Below are 17221 nucleotides of genomic sequence, written 5' to 3' on the forward strand. Positions count from 1 at the left end.
GGCAAAAGACTATCACGAGCAAGCACTCAAGATCAATAAGGAAATTGGTAACAGAAAAGGAGAAGCATCCTCTTATGTAAATCTTGGAACCGTACTTATATCACTTGGAGAATACGAGAAGGCGAAAGAGTATTTTGAGGTAGCACTTGCGATCGATAAAGAAATCGGCGACAGAGATGGAGAAGCCTGCTCATACGGAAACCTTGGAATCGTGTTTCAGGGTGTTGGCGAGTATATCAAGGCTAAAGAATGTTTTGAGAAAGCAACTGTGATCAAAAGAGAAATTGGTGACAGAAATTGGGAAAGAGCTGCTTGTGTAAACCTCGGGAATGTGTTCCTGTGCTAAAGCACGTTTTCGGGGGAACTAGCTTCTTCTTTAAACGGCTTCAGCAATGAATCAGCAGCTTCGTTTTTAACTTGTCTTTATTCTGGTTACTATAATGTACTCTCACAGTATTTCACAATTCTCTCTGTTCTGAGCGATAATTCTTGCACGCGCGTATTTACGGGACCAGCTTAGCTGTCAATCACTCATCCAAAATGTCAAAATTACTGATTAAATCCTATGTCATGACATTCGCAAAACACGCCACGAGAAGGTGTCAGGACGGGAAGGTCTTCTTTCCAAAACATTAAAAGGTGCGAATTTTGACTTGGTTTTCTGTAATTTTAACTAACGTGCACACCCTAATTGGTCCAATTAAAACCGCGCGAGCAAGGTAAAATTTACAAAGAATGATTTCACAGAATGTCGTTAACTTAAGTTACAAGGTTGTACGAAAAATCCAAACTTAAACATGTTACTAATGTAAACAAACCAACAACAACTCTAAGGTAGATTTCGGAGAAGAAGGGGCGTTCTTCGGATTAGCATAGTTACGCCCAAATACATATTTTAATACTAAGTTGTTTACGAGTTTAGGTCCAGTTTAAGGTGTTACCAGAAGTTCCTGGTGTACAAATAAATTCCAAGTTGTATTGTACTATTTAACAATATTCAACATAAAAGAACAATCACTTGTGTAAATATCGATGTACAATCTTTAGAAACCGAAGATAATAAAAAGAATAAGTCATTAAGTTTGTTATGGTTTGTTATGGTTTGGTATGGTTTCGCTTCGGAAAACAGGCGTATTTTGAAATAAGAAAACAGAACTAACGGTAAAAACAACTTACGAAATCTTTTAATACAATACCAGAAATTATTGTATCGAATAAACAACCTAGGAAAAATAACCTAATGTGTTACCGATACGTCAGTGAAAGGATATGATTGGTCAATCCGTAGAACAAGTTAATTGCTTTTTCCAATGCGAAACCAATCAAAGAAAATTCTAAAGATACCGACAACGTTACAACTCTATTTTTAAAACTCAATTTACATAAATATTATTGATCACGTTCCACATTATTTTCGCGCGTTTTGTACCTGTATTACCAAAGTTCCGATTTTTGTTCTTTAACACCTGTCTCTTGGTAAATATGCAAAGGCTAATGAATATCTTCAGAAAGCACTTGCTCTCAGTAAAGAAAATGGTGACCAACACGGAGAAGCCGGTGTTTATGCAGGCCTGGGAACTATGTTTCGATTAATTGGTGACTACGAGAAAGCTAAAGAATATCTAGAGGAGGCACTAACAATCACTAAAAAACTTGGGAACAAACACAGCCAAGCCTCAATTTATGAAATGCTTGGAGCTCTTTTTCAACACCTAGGTGAATATGTCAAGGCGGAAGAGTATCATAAGAGGGCGCTTGTAATAAGCGAAGAGGTTGGAGACGTTAAGACACAATCTACATGCCTTCACAATCTTGGACGGGTTATGGTTCTAGCAAGAAAGTTTCAGGACGCTTTGTCGTATCTCCTTCTATGTATTCAGAAATGCGAGGACTTGCGAGTCTCTCTTCGGGACAACGATCAATTAAAGATATCTTTTTCTCACGAACATGCTTATCCCTACTGGACAGTCACTGCATTTCTCTGTTTCACTGGAAATCACAATAAAGCGTTGTACGTTTCAGAGCTTCGTCGGGCCAGAGCACTGGCAGATTTAATATCAGCTCATTACTCCGTGGAGAACCCAATCTCAGCAAATCCTCAATCATGGGTTGGCATTAAAAGTGTTATGGACAAAGAAAGTATGTGTACTTGCCTCATATACTTCTCTTATTTTGTTCAGCGTATATTTTTGTGGATTTTTAAAACAAGAACAGCCGTGCATTTCCGAACTGTGAACGGAGAAGAAATGATTGTTCGGGAGAGATTGATCGAGAGTTTGGACGCATTTTTTGCTAGCGAACGGTTCAGAAGTTTTGACATTTTACCAGGGGAGCATTGCGAAGACAGATCTTTGAACGATATTCAACAAAATCCTTTTGAGGAAGATATCCGTAAAGTGTCGCGAATTGAAAATGATGATAAAGATAACCAAGAAACCCTCAAATGGAATCTTACTCGGTGTCACAAATTGCTCATCGCTCCTGTGGCGGACTTAATAGAGGGTCCTGAAATCATCATTGTTCCTGAACGGTCTTTATACAACATTCCATTTGCCGCGTTACCTGATGAATGTGGAAAATACTTATCAGAGACTTTCAGGATCCGCGTCGTTCCTTCTTTGACGACTCTCAGGCTTATTCAGGACAGTCCAGCAGACTATCACAGTCAGACTGGTGCACTGATAGTGGGGAATCCTGATGTTGGTAGGGTGCGCTACAAGGGTCGTCTTAAGTTCATTTCACGACTGCCTTGTGCCGAAAGCGAAGAGGGTTGTCCAATACACTCGAACTGTGTCGGGTCGCCAACTTTGCGTCGATCCGACACAGTTCGAGTCGTCCCGTCAACCGGATGTCATTTCGCGAGAGACTTAGAAAAAGTTCACCATAACGTGATGAAAGGGGGGGTAGAAATGTCGGCGGATCGACACGATCCGGTCGATCCGTGACGGGTGGAGTCGACCCGTCAACCGGATGTCATTTCGCGAGACACTTAGAAAAAGTTCACCATAACGTGTTGAAAGGGGGGTAGAAATGTCGGCGGATCGACACGATCCGGTCGATCCGACACGGGTGGAGTCGACCCGTCAACCGGATGTCATTTCGCGAGAGACTTAGAAAAAGTTCACCATAACGTGATGAAAGGGGGGTAGAAATGTCGGCGGATCGACACGATCCGGTCGATCCGACACAGTTCGAGTCGACCCGTCAACCGGATATCAATTCGCGAGAGACTTAGAAAAAGTTCACCATAACGTGATGAAAGGGGGTAGAAATGTTGGCGGATCGACACGATCCAGTCGATCCGACACAGTTCGAGTCGACCCGACAACCGGATGTCATTTCGCGAGAGACTTAGAAAAAGTTCACCATAACGTGATGAAAGGGGGGTAGAAATGTTGGCGGATCGACACGATCCGGTCGATCCGACACAGTTCGAGTCGACCCGTCAACCGGATATCAATTCGCGAGAGACTTAGAAAAAGTTCACCATAACGTGATGAAAGGGGGGTAGAAATGTCGGCGGATCGACACGATCCGGTCGATCCGACACAGTTCGAGTCGACCCGTCAACCGGATATCAATTCGCGAGAGACTTAGAAAAAGTTCACCATAACGTGATGAAAGGGGGGTAGAAATGTTGGCGGATCGACACGATCCGGTCGATCCGACACGGGTGGAGTCGACCCGTCAACCGGATGTCATTTCGCGAGAGACTTAGAAAAAGTTCAATATAACGCCATGAAGGGGGGTAGAAACGCGGCGGATCGACTCGATCGGGTCGATCCGACACCGGTCGAGTCGACCCGCCAACCGGAAGTCATTTCACGATATTCTTACAAAAAAGCTAAGTCACTTTAAGGTTAAGCTATTTAAATAATGCAATTTAATCCGTTTTGTAATATATCCTTTATTGATTTTCTGTGGCAAATTTAATCAAATTTGATTCACATTGAAAGGAAACTGGAAGAAACCGAATAACTTGTTAAAAACTGACTTCTTTAAGAAGATATGTCCTAACTGAATGCAATCAATAAACTAAGGCCATCCCAATAAAATATTTCGTTTCCCATCGAAATAATGAATGAACACTTGAAGGGATCTGGGTTCCAGAAAAGGCCGGGCTGCTACTTAAGAAAGCCTGATTACAAAGTCAACTCGAAGAAGACAAAGACAAAGACATGACATCATACCAATTGTGTTAATAAAACAAGATCGTGTGCTTGTAAATTGAAGTACTTGCTTCTTTGAATAGTGTACCTGGAATTTTTTTTTTTACTTTTCGAAAAAAAATGGGTCGGTCGGGCGATGGGAAACGAAACATTTTATTGGGATGACCTAATGTACACAATGAGAAAAGCAATGAAATGTGCGCTCATTATTGAAACTGGAACCTGTTGTGTATGTTTTAATTCGTTAAGTTACGTTTTGTTATGTCGACTAAAATATAACCCCTGACAATTAAAACTTATTGTTCATTTAATCGGGCTTTCTTTTTTGGGCTTTGGATTTATTGTTACCAAACTTGTCCGCAAGTGCGAATGGCCTATTTGTGTAAAATAAGGAAAAGTCAGTTATCAGTGTGATTACAAAAAATCGGCAGCTCGATTCGACTCAACTCGAATCGTGACGCGAATTTGTTTAAAAGGTGCGATGAGAAACTCTCAAAAGAGTTTCTAAACAATAAAATTTAAAAGGACAGAGGATAGTGGTATAAATGGTAAAGAAGCCGACAGTTTGTTGTAAATTAATACAATGATTGGCATATTAAAAGGTGAGAAGACGTTTCTTTAATGAAGTGTCTTGCGGCTTTTTATGCATTACATTCATGCGTGATGTTAATGTTGGTTGATACTTCGAGCGTGAGCCTAAAGAATCAGACCGATTTCCGCGTTTTGCTTAAAAAGTACTGATCGTCTGCCGCCCGTTTATAGAACGAGTAATACATGGCATGTTGGTACCCCGCGTTTCGCTGAACTGCGTACCGATTATCTGCACACGCTTGTGCTTGACGTTCATGATTAAGTGGAGGGGGACAGGGGGGCGGGAGCCCGGGAGAAAAGGGGCGGGAAGCGGGAGGAGGGAGGGCGGGAACCGGGATTCTTAAGGTGGCGGGAACCGGGAGAAAACGAGTGAAATCTCGTAACATTTCATTATATTTCGCAATAGACATGGAGCAGACAGGAGAGAACAGCTAAGAAAAGGGGCGGGAGGCAGGGAGTAGAAGGTACGGGAAGCGGGAGTTAAAGGTACGGGAGGCGGGAGGTTCAGACCCCCCCTGTCCCCCCCCCCCGATTAATGTTGGTGGTTGATACTTCGAGCGTGGACCAGACCAACCGAATATTCCGCGTTTCGCTAAAAACGTACCGATTATCTGCACACGTTTATAGAACGAGTAATGCATAGCATGGTTTGTGTCACGCCCGGGTTTGCTCGCCGGTTTTTGTGCTTTGCATTCATGATTTATGTTGTTGGTTGATACTTCGAGTGTGGGTCGAAAGAATCAGACCGAATATCGCGCGTTTCGTTTAAAACGTACCAATTAGTATCTACACACGTTTATAGAACGAGTAATACACGCAGTTGGGCTTGTATCATACCTAGCTATGCCTAGATTTGCTTGTTTGGATTTTCGTAACCTTACTTGTATGTTACGATAAGTCTCTCGCCAATAGAATTCTTGTAAAGTCGGGTCGGCTGTTTGCTAGACGAGTCGTCACGACTCGATCAAGTCGAGGAGAGTCGGACTATTTCCCGGGACTATTTCTACCCTTCTTCATATCCTCCCTGTATTTAAGCAAAGTCTCTCGCGACTATTTCGAAACTATTACGCACTTATACGAGTGTTTGCGACCCCTTTTTTTTGAGAACGAGGTATATATATAGTCATTTGCTTGGTTCATTCGTGATATTGTTTAGTGTCCGTTCTATTGTCGTGCATTCGCTTCACCGTTTTACGGGTTTTTGGTGTCTCGCGACGTGTGATGGGTCGACTTTACTTTGTGATGACGGGTCGTTACGACCCGACACGGATCGCCACCAGTTTTGACGACGGGCGATCCGTGTCGGATCGTCGCGATCCGCCGAAATTATTCAGGGGTTAGTCTGAAGACAAAATCACTTCCGGTGACGGGTCGTCGACCCGACTCGGATCGTCACCAGTTTTGACGACCCGGCGATCCGTGTCGGATCGTGTCGTATCGTCACCAACCGCCGAAATTATTCAGGGGCAAGTCTCATGACAAAGTCACTTCCGGTGACTAAAATTAACTTCCGTTCAGCTCTCCGGTTGACGGGTGGTTACGATCCGTACGGATCGTCACGGATCGTCACGACGTTGGCGACCCGCCGATCCGTGTCGGGTCGACACCACCGTTGTCGACCCGACACAGTTCGGGTATATTGGACATGGATGAAAGCGAAGCAAACATGATAGGAGAAAAGCTTGGTGTCAAGCCGTTCCTGGGACCACAAGCAAGTAAGCAAGCAGTACTTCAAGTGATCAATTCAGTGAGTCTGATACATTTCGCTGCACACGGTGATGCAGAAAGAGGAGAAATTGCTCTTGCTCCGGCTCTTAGTACTCCTAACAGGATCCCACGAGAAGAAGACTACTTATTGACAATGTCTGACATTTCAAAAGTTCAACTGCGAGCTAAGCTGGTAGTACTAAGCTGTTGTCATAGTGGGCGTGGACAGATTAGAACCGAGGGAGTTGTTGGAATCGCTCGAGCATTCTTAGGATCTGGTGCGCGCTCAGTGTTGGTGGCACTGTGGGCTCTAGAAGACAGTGCGAGTCGTTTCTATGAGCACCTTGTTGGTGGGGATAGCGCCAGTGAATCTCTTCATGAGGCCATGAAGTGGATGAGATGTAACGGCTATTCTGAAGTGAGACAGTGGGCACCTTTTATGCTGATTGGCGATGACGTCACATTTGATTTTGGAAAATCAAAGTAAGTTTCAAAAAGATATAAGAAAATAAGAATTACTAACAATTAAAAGAAAAAAATCCGTTATTGGGCTCCACTCATAGAGGTTGAGCTTCCCAGATTAGGTTATGTTGTATAATATTTCAGGTTTTATTTTTTTGTAGCTATTGATGTATTTCATATAAGTTTATCATTCAAAACTATTAGTGTACAATCTATGCTGAGTCAACAACGGAAAGTTAAACTTTATAAAATTCAGGGAAGTCCCCGTTGTAATTTTTGAATAGGTATATATCGCAAGTCCTTTTAAATCCTTGTTTTGGTCCCCAGTGTTTAAGATACAGTACAACCCTGATTTCTCTAACCTCTAAGAGAACAGAAAATTGCATAGTGCGAGAAATCGGAGGGAAAAATTGCATTCTTCGACTAAGAAAGGGAAATGACTTTTAGTTCGCGTAATCGTAATAACTTTTTTCTTGTTGTTGTTGTCTTCTCTTTTAGGTGACTTGATCAGTGCTCCATCAAGTGAGAACTAAAACACGAAACTGATTTGACCCAGCTGAGAGACTACTCGCTAGTGTTGAGTTGTAAACACTATAATTGTAACTTGACGATCGCCTTTTGCACGTTTTTGAAAATGCCTCGGGCAGGAACGACTTTAAGAGATATGTTGCATGGATCTTTTTATTTTCTTTAATAGACTCGGCCCTCTTTGTTCGACCACCTCCCCTAGGCGACAGCTTTTCCAAAATAATAAAATTTTTCTTGTCAAATAAATTTAGTGTCATTAGTGGAAACCTCTTATAGGTGACCGTACGCGACCACTGAGCAACTGTAGCAATGTAAGCACTTCCTTAGAAAACAACTGTAATGAGTACTGATGAAATAATAAAGAATTTTTTTTGAACAAATTTTGGGTCTGCATTTATATTTCTTTTTGGAAATGAGTACAGCTGAATACACCTAACAGTGAATACACCTGACATGGTTTGAAAACGAAAGCAAAGACAAGAGGAAAATTGCGGGTTTTGTCTCATCTCAGTCTTATTACAACACCATGTATTTAGGCTCAGAGTCAGACAAACGAAAATAATAACAAAGTCGCTCTAATACTAGCTGTGTAGACATAGTAATCACTTTTGACATCGAGTCGATATCTGCTGATCAGCAAAGGGCAACAATCCCATCATCGGCTCCTCCTCAAAGTTGAGACCACAAGTACCAAGGCTTAGTCACGTTCATAAAAGGACACCTCCAAGCAGACCTTTGCATCATCGTTTGTCGTTTCCACCACCCCTCTCCCCCCGGGATCCAAATGCGACACACTGGCTTAAAGTAAGGAGGGAGGAGTAAGGTTGCAAATTGTTTTGTAACTTAAAGTCCAGCTATTGTTGAAGATTGCTATTTTTTTAGCTTATTGATATCAAAATATTTAGGGGAAGGGATTCAAAGAAGTATAAAAAGCATGTCCCCAGATATCTACAAACGCAAGGGAAAGATTATCATAAACTGATAAAATATTGTGTCATAAACAAGATTCTGTGTCGTGACTTGAATTAATGGGAAGAAAACTGAAACACAGGGGAAAGTGAGATATGTAAGACTAAGTGTAGCAATGACAGATAATATAATATGCAAAAATGAATGAGTAAAAACTGGCGCAATTCCTTCCTATGAAATGTTATAATTTCGGTGCTGTAAAATCATGTCCTTTTACTATCCATGGTAAAATACACATAGCTAGAGCAGAAAGTGAAGGAGAAAGCATTTTCGAGAGTCTTGATCCAAAATAAAACTTCCTCGGCGGACCTCCACCGCCCCAAGTCTCCTCGGAAAGCGGCCCTTACTGGACGATTGACCATGCCTACAACTATTCAAAAAGCTGGCTACGCCCCTCTGCCAAAAGTGACAAGAGTCAGTCACGTGGTCAAAAAAATAAACGGACAAAGATGACGTTGCTTCATCTTTTCTCTTTTCCTCCTTCCGCAGTGAAGGACCTTGAAAATGCAAGGGAAGGATTATCATAAACTGATAAAAGATTGTGTCATAAACAAGATTTTGTGTCGTGACTTGAATTAATGCGAAGAAAACTGAAACACAGGGGAAAGTGAGATATGTGAGACTAAGTGTAGCAATGACAGATAATATAATATGCAAAAATAGCACTACGTCAAACTGCTCAAACTCGCCTGAATGACACAAACTCAGTGACGAGATTAAGTTATGGACTTGTGGAAATTTCTGCTAGTGTGTAGTCGCTGTGCTGAAGAAGTTAAATAGCATAGCTTAAATTTTCTTAAATTTGATACTTTTATTGTCACAGTGTATTGAAACGACTCTAGTCGAAATTGAAAAGTGATGTCATTGTTGGAAAATTTCATAATTCAACTTGCGTCATTGTTAGTTTTGAAGGAAGTTCACAATTTTAATTTAAAAGACGCAGGCTAACGTGGATTTTATCATTTCGATTTGAACTTCTCTTAGAGCGGTGCGTACAGGAAATTTAACCCAAGCTTTGATCCAAATTAATTGGCGAAGTTTATTCCATTTATAAGAAGACAGGAACCGATCTAGCGTTTGTAACTATTAGAAATACGCATCTCGCAGGACCTCGCAAAGGTAGGTGTTTTGTTGTGTTTCACGAGAGTTTGTCATTAATTTTCTCAGTATTGAATCGGTGTAACCGTTCCTGTTCACTTTGTGTATCTATTCTGTCTATTGGAACGCACAAGAGTATATCTCGCCATATCATATAGTTTGGTGTAATTTAGACAGGCAGTAGTGTTATAATAAAAGGAATTATCTAAAACTGTAGCATTCTAAGTTTCCTGCCTGACTTCAGAGGCGTAGCCAGCCTATAGACCCGTAGTTCTGGCTTACCAATTTTTCAACCCACTCGTATTTTTAAGATGTATGATAGAAATAATTTTGGCTGAAACGCTTTCAAGATGAAATAGAAAGCAATTTGTTACGTACCTTAGCGTTATATATTTCGCAACTACCCTTTCGGGATGGGATCAAGACTCATCTTGACCCCAAGTGCAAACTCGGGAACCCTTAAGACTATCCAGGTGCACACAGCGGTCAAACGCAGCGCGCGTGCGCAGTTCCTGTGTAATTCCCGCCAAAATTTTCCTCTCCGAAAACTTTCGCTTTAAAGCCAAAAGTTAACGCCGTCCCTGGAAAGTTAAGGTTTATACGCCGTTATGGATTGGAAATTTGATAATTCATCTTCACTGAGTGTCCCAGCTTGAACTGTTCTTTCACCGTACTATTTCTTAACATTTTCTTACAAAAGCTTGCCCACTTTTGAGTTAAAAGTTCGAGGCGGCGAAGACCGGATGTGACGTCAACTTTTGCGTTTGACCGCTGTGAAATCCAGGTGATAGACAAACGTAAAATGACATGCATCGTTAACAGACACGTGCGTTTATTTTGTAATGAGTGAAAACTGGCGCAATTCCTTCGTATGAAATGTTACAATATCGGTGCTATGAAGTACGCACAACATCCACAGAAGGTGAAGGAGAAAGCATTTTCGAGGGTCTTGAACCAAAAAAACTTCTTCCGCCGCAAACCCTTCGAAAAGCGACCCTTCAGGGCCCATTGACCAGGCCTACAATTTTTAAAAAGTTGGCTACGATACGTCCCTGATATAAAGCGTGGGTCAAAGATGTCATAAATAAACCGGTGCGGGTTTTTTTGGTTATCTTGCAGACAAAGTTCCTGTTGTTAACTGTCGCTGTTACTTTTGCATTCTTTCCTCACGGCACAAGGGAAGTGGTCAGTACAAACTTAAATTGATTTGCACCTAAGCAAGGGTTCATACAGCTACTCTTGAATAAATCTGAAACACATTACAATCGAGTGTGTTATTATTGACTTTACCCCAAAAGAAAAACAAGAATAAGAAATCTAATCGGTTATCAATAACGATGTTAGACTGAGCCGGAATAATTTCACGATAAAATGACATTTTTCTTTGTAAAAAGTGGTAAACATTTCACTTTCTGAATAAGAGATGCATGAATGTAATCTGCCCCGCCGGTGATTTTGCAAAGTGAGCACAAGACTAATTTTCTTATTAACTCTTGAGTTTAGCCAAATATGTTCTAAAATTCTGACGAGTAACAGAGATTTTAAACCAATTCAGATTTCGTTCCTCAATACTGTTGTATGTTAAAAAGATTCCAGTCGAAATTGAAAGATAGGTAAGAAGTGTCCAATACATGCGGCATCGTGACTTTGAAGAGATTAAAGATTCCTGTTAGCAAACGAATATCTTGCTGTCAGTTGTAATTGTCCACACAATATACATTTCACAGTGAATAAAGGTCACAATTCTAGTTTATATGGTTACCTCATAGCAACATTCACTAAACGTGCGGTAGCATATATTATTTTATTTGTTGCTGTTGTTGAACGAGACAATTTTACTTAAATAATAAGACAATATAAATGGCACTCCTTTTTTATGATTAAAGACGAACAATTATTGAGGCTGAGAACGTGACAGTCCTGATTTCACTTTCTGACGATTTTATGTTTTGAAGGTAGAAGAACCGGAAAATAATTTTTTCGTGTTGTTTCACCGTGAAATTCCAGAGTTCTTAAGATGAAAAGATAATGCTATATTATATTAACGTAATACTTCTCTGAAAGGACCTGTTGGTTTAAGCCTGGTTTTCACTAGCGACGCAAGCACAAGCGCAAGCATAAGGCAAAAACAAGAAAAAAAATTGCGGCTTATGTGTCATCTCTTGCAGCTAATCTCTCGATACCCAGTATTTAGGGTCGGAGCTAGAAAGACAAAAATTTTAACAAACTCACTCTAATAGCTGTGTAGACATCAATCACTTTTGACATCGAGACCATATCTGCCAATCAACAAAAGCCAATATGCCCATCATCGTCTCTTCTCCAAAGTGGAGACCAAATACAGGTTCATAGCCAGCCTATAGGCCCATAGGCCCAGGCTTACAAATTTTTCAACCCACTCGTTTTGTATGATAGAAAAAATTCAGGCTGAAACGCTTTTCAGATATGATGAAATAGAAAGCAATTTGTAGCGTTCCTTAACATTTATTATATTTTTCGCAACTACTCTGTAGTGATGAGATCAAGGATTATCTAGCAAGTGAAAATATGGCAGCATTCTAGACAAGCCAGATGTCATAAATAAACCGGTGCAGACAAAGTTCCTGTTGTTAACTGCCGCTGTTACTTTTGTATTCTTTCCACACGGCACAAGGGAAGTGGTGAGTACAAACTTAATTTGATTTGCATCTAGGCTAAACAGTTCAAGTTGTTTCTGCGCGTCTTAAAAAAATCGATATTTATATAGCTGTGGTTTGTTTTCTCTCCTCAAGCTAAGGTTATATCTTCCTTCACATGTTCAAAGATAATGTTTATCACGGGTTTAGTTGCCTACCACTAATGTCAGAACAGTTTATGCCAAGAATCCACAAAATGACCGTGACGTAGCTTCTTTAAAAACGGCTGGAATTTTGCACGTATATGAAAACATACTTGCACAAGAGTACAACTGGCCAGATTTCAATCTAAACTTATGAGCGGCTAGAAAATAAAAGTGGTGTAAATTAAAGAAGAAAAAATATGTTTGCCTTTAGTAGGTCTATCTTAAGTTTGACTTTTCTGAAAAGAGAGAATGAAAAATAGTACAATAAATCCTTTGTCAAGGGAATGTTTAAAAACCTGTTCACAAAGCGATTACTGAAAAATGCTCTATTTAATTCACAGTAGACAGTCGTTCTGTAAATGTTTTGTTAAGGGTAGTTTTGAGAATTCAAACAAACTTTTAGATTGTCTGTTCCAAATAGAATACGAACTGCCCTTACGATTATTTTGAAATTCAGTGCACTTAGCTTTACCAGCAATGGTAAGAAACGCAATAAATATCAGTTGTATAATAAGACAATTTTTCTTTCTGTGTTATAAACGGGCTATTTAAACTTAAATGAATTTCCTTCCCTTCTTATTTTGACAGAGTTGCACGACATGGAAAACATAGTTGAAATTATACAAACCATCTCCATCGGCCTCATTGTTGCCGATTTCCTTATCAACACCTGTCGAGTTCCAAAAGCCATCGAGTTATGCAAAGAATGTTTGTTCATCCTCGACAACACACCACTCATAACAGAAGAGAAAACATTTAAATTGCTTTACAAGGCGATATATTGGGCAATGTCAATGGCGTACTTGTCCATCGATGATTACACAAATGTAATAAAATACGCTACAAACATTCTCCCCATTCTCCGAGAATGCGGTGACAGGGTCGAAGAATGTACGGTAAGCCGAATGCTAGCGGAATCGTATTTTCATCAGAGTAAGTACGTAGAAGCAAAAGAACACAGTGAGAAAGCACTACTAATCAGTACAGAAATTGGGGACGAAATTGGAGAAGCTCTCTGTTACGAAAACCTTGGGGCAGTGTATCTGTCAATTGGAGAATATGAGAAGGCGAAGGAATATCACATGAAAGCGCTTGCAATCAATAAGGAAATTGGTGACAAAATCGGAGAAGCTATCTGTTACGGAAACCTTGGGGCGGTGTATCAGTCAGTTGGAGAATATGAGAAGGCGAAGGAATATCGCGAGAGAGCACTTATGATCTGTAAAGAAATTGGTAACAGAAATGGAACGGCCTCCTCTTGTGTAAGCCTCGGAACCGTACTAAAATTCCTTGGACAATACGAGAAGGCGAAAGAGTATCTTGAGGAAGCACTTGCGATCGAACAAGAAATCGGCGACAAAGAAAGGGAATCCAGATGTTACAGAAACCTTGGAGACGTGTTTCAATGTGTTGGTGAGTATGTCAAAGCTAAAGAATATTACGAGAAAGCATTTGCTATCAGCAGAGAAATTGATAGCCAAAAATTGGAAGGAGCTGTTTGTCGAGACCTCGGGGCTTTGTTCCTCTTTCTTGGTAAATATGCCGAGGCTAACGAATATCTTCAGAAAGCACTTGCCCTCAGTAAAACAGTTGGTAACAAAAACGAAGAAGCCAGTGTATACACAGACCTTGGAAGTCTGTTTCAATCAATTGGTGACTATGAGAAATCTAGAGAATATCTAGAGAAAGCAATTACGATCAGTAAAAAGACTGGCAGCAAACACGAAGAAGCTACAAACTATAGTTATCTTGGGAATGTTTTTAAACTTCTTGGTGAATATGGCGACGCGGAAGAATATTATAAGAGAGCGCTTGCAATAAGCGAAGAAATTGGAGACATTAGCAAACAATCTAAATTGCTTGGCGACCTTGGATGGATAATGCTTCGAGCAGGAAAGATTGAGGAAGCTCTATTGTATCTCCGTCCAAGTATTCAGAAATGCGAGGATTTGCGAGGTTTTCTAGGAGACAACGATCAATTTAAGATATCTTTTTCTCACGAAAAAGCTTATGCCTACACGGTACTCACTAAATACTTCTGTTCCGCTGGAAATCCTAACAAAGCTCTGTACGTATCAGAGCTTCGTCGGGCCAGAGCTCTGGCAGATTTAATGTCAGCTCAGTACTCCATGGAGAATCCAATCTCAGCAAATCCTCAATCATGTGTTGGCATTGAAAACGTCATGGACAAAGAACTAAGGTCTACTTGCCTATACATTTTTTATTTTTCTCACGGCGATGTATATTTATGGATTCCTTTGAAAGGACAAACAGACGGGCGTTTTCGAAAAGTGGATGGAAAAGAAATCATTGCTCAAGAGGGATTGATCGAAAATTTGGACGAGTTTTTTTCTAACGAACGCTTCAGAAGTTTAGTTATTTTACCAGACGAACAATGCGAAGACCGATCTTTGAACGATTTTCAACGGAAACCTTGTGAGGAAGATATCCGTAAAGCGTCGCGAATTGGAAATGATGTAAAAGATAACCAGGATACCCTCAAACGAAATCTTTCTCTGTGTCATAAATTGATCATCGCTCCTGCGGCGGACTTAATAGATGGTCCTGAAATCATCATTGTTCCTGAACGCTCTTTATACAACATTCCATTTGCCGCGTTACCTGATGAATGTGGAAATTACTTATCAGAGAATTTCAGGATCCGCGTCGTTCCTTCATTGACGACTCTCAAGCTCATTCAGGACAGCCCAGCAGACTATCACAGTAAGACTGGTGCTCTGATAGTGGGAAATCCTGATGTTGGTAAGGTGCGCTACAAGGGACGTCTTAAATTCATTTCACGACTGCCTTGTGCAGAAAGCGAAGCGAACATGATAGGAGAAAAGCTTGGTGTCAAGCCGTTGCTAGGAAAGCAGGCAACTAAGCAAGCAGTACTTCAAGTGATAAATTCAGTGAGTCTGATACATTTTGCTGCACACGGTGATGCAGAAAGAGGAGAGATTGCCCTTTCCCCTCTTCGTACTCTTAACAGGATCCCACGAGAAGAAGACTACTTATTGACAATGTCTGATATTTCAAAAGTTCAACTGCGTGCTAAACTGGTAGTACTAAGCTGTTGTCACAGTGGACGTGGACAGATTAGAGCCGAGGGAGCTGTTGGAATCGCTCGAGCATTCTTAGGATCTGGTGCGCGTTCAGTGTTAGTGGCACTGTGGGCTCTAGAAGACAGTGCAACAGAGCAGTTCATGAATCGTTTCTACGAGCACCTTGTTGGTGGGGATAGCGCCAGTGAATCTCTTCACGAGGCCATGAAGTGGATGAGATGTAACGGCTATTCTGAAGTGAGACAGTGGGCACCTTTTATGCTGATGGGTGATAACGTTACCTTTGATTTTGGAAAAACAAAGTAAGTTTCAAAAAAGAAAAGAACAATTTTTTTTCTGACAAGTAACAACCTTTTATTTCTTGTTTAGAGTTGCTACTTATATAGTAGAGCTTGAAAGTCTTAATTTAACAACAGATTTATTAAGTTATTTACACAGGTTCCACTTTTTTCATGAGAGATAAAATTTCTATTCAGCACTTTAATTGATGGGTCTTAAATCCTTTTTTGCTTTCCGTGTAAAGGTCTCCTTAGTGGTTGAGATACAGTAGAATCCTAATTTATCTAGCCTGCGTAGCTGGCTGTTTTGTTGGGGTTAATGTGCGCGCGAGCAAGCGGTGTAACCGCAAGGGGCCTCTTGCGACTTCGCCGCTTGCTCGCGCGCCCGTTAACACCTACAAAACCGCCAGCTACGCAGGCTACGATTTCTCGAGCCTTTAGGACAAATAAAGTTGAGTTGAGTTTAATTAAGTTGAGAACCGAAAACCGGTTCGAGAATGCGAGATTTCGCGATTTCGAATTTATTTATTTATTATTGATTTGTATTTTGTTTTCTCTTTTAGGTAATTTGATCAGTGCTGCATCAAGTGAAGACCTAAACACGAAACCGATTTGACTCAACTGTTTGTTGTAAACACAATAATTATAACTTGACGATTAAGTTTGCTCGTTTGCCTCAGTGAATTAAGCAAAAATGATATAAGTATCAGGCGATGTTGCGTACGATTTCGCTGGATAATTGTTAAAAAGTATCTCTTAAGCACCCATCATGAATGCACATCTGCTCTAGTATAGCTGTGCGCATGACGAGATGTTTCTGAGAAAAACTGTTTTTCTTAAGACTTCTCGATGCAGTTTACTCAGTTAAGGTTTAGCTCAAAATTGAGACTACTAACGTTGATTAAAGCATGCGACACATGAGAGAAAGCGTGTGTACACTAACAAACGGAGAGACTTGACCTTCCTAAACTGTAATACAATGTTAACATAATTAAACTAGCAATATATATAACTACATGTAGCTAACTCCTAACATCAAATAAGGCTCCGTTACTTGTAGCACCTAGTACTAAGTACCGATCTACGCTCGGCGATCGTGCATACCAGTCAGCTGCATCAATGGAATGGAATAAACTGCCAGCTGTTATTCGCAATACAAAGACACTTGACGATTTCAAAACTGCCGTTAAAACTCATTTTTTTAATTTAGCTTTTAAATCGTTCTTCATTCAGTTTTAATCCGATTAGTTTTTAAATAGCATAGTGTACATAGTTTTTAAAGAGTGTAAATAGTTTTCTTAAGTTAGTTTTTATTTCAATTCTTATTCGGTGTAACTCATTGTAAAGCGCAACTGAATATTTATATAGAAGTTCGCGTTATATAAATCTTAATTATTATTATTTTTGTTCATGTGTGTATTAAAGCAATTGACTACTTTTAAAAAGTTTAAAATAAATATCACAAATATAACAAGAAATAGAAGTGTTCTCGAATAACTAGTTAGCTTTTCTCTTTTAAGTTGGGTAGCAAAT

General features: G+C 40.3%; 3 protein-coding genes and 1 long non-coding RNA gene across 7 annotated transcripts in view; 3 read left to right on the top strand and 1 right to left on the bottom strand.

Moving 5' to 3' along the window:
- The window catches only part of LOC144638872 (uncharacterized), a 77149-nt gene that overhangs the window by 40350 nt on the left and 19578 nt on the right, over nt 1–17221 (top strand). The window lies entirely within an intron of this gene.
- The window catches only part of LOC144638891 (uncharacterized), a 91807-nt gene that overhangs the window by 24475 nt on the left and 50111 nt on the right, over nt 1–17221 (bottom strand). The gene's annotated exons all lie outside the window — the stretch shown is intronic.
- LOC144638870 (tetratricopeptide repeat protein 28-like) lies at nt 6418–8156 on the top strand. Of its 2 annotated transcripts, none has more exons than XM_078498165.1 (2): nt 6418–6954; nt 7428–8156. In XM_078498165.1, exon 1 carries the CDS (start codon nt 6427–6429, stop codon nt 6952–6954), a length of 528 nt encoding a protein of 175 aa, XP_078354291.1. In that variant the 5' UTR covers nt 6418–6426; the 3' UTR covers nt 7428–8156. The 2 variants fall into 2 exon arrangements, with proteins under 2 accessions (XP_078354291.1, XP_078354290.1); XM_078498164.1 differs by having other exon boundaries at nt 6418–6950.
- LOC144638814 (tetratricopeptide repeat protein 28-like) lies at nt 9407–17058 on the top strand. 3 transcript variants are annotated; one of them, XM_078498086.1, is made up of 5 exons: nt 9407–9545; nt 10644–10709; nt 12038–12184; nt 12934–15712; nt 16252–17058. In XM_078498086.1, exons 4-5 carry the CDS (start codon nt 12945–12947, stop codon nt 16253–16255), a joined length of 2772 nt encoding a protein of 923 aa, XP_078354212.1. In that variant the 5' UTR covers nt 9407–9545; nt 10644–10709; nt 12038–12184; nt 12934–12944; the 3' UTR covers nt 16256–17058. The 3 variants fall into 3 exon arrangements, with proteins under 3 accessions (XP_078354212.1, XP_078354210.1, XP_078354211.1); XM_078498084.1 differs by lacking the exon at nt 16252–17058 and adding an exon at nt 15934–15965; XM_078498085.1 differs by lacking the exons at nt 10644–10709; nt 16252–17058 and adding an exon at nt 15934–15965 and having other exon boundaries at nt 12119–12184.

Source organism: Oculina patagonica, chromosome 14 (assembly GCF_052425735.1).
Source record: "Oculina patagonica isolate OP01 chromosome 14, crgOcupat, whole genome shotgun sequence".
Lineage (NCBI taxonomy): Eukaryota > Metazoa > Cnidaria > Anthozoa > Scleractinia > Oculinidae > Oculina > Oculina patagonica.

Excerpts from the sequence above, each read along its gene's own strand:
- LOC144638870 (XM_078498165.1), top strand. The coding sequence starts at position 6,427 with ATGATAGGAGAAAAGCTTGGTGTCAAGCCGTTCCTGGGACCACAAGCA.
- LOC144638814 (XM_078498084.1), top strand. The coding sequence starts at position 12,945 with ATGGAAAACATAGTTGAAATTATACAAACCATCTCCATCGGCCTCATT.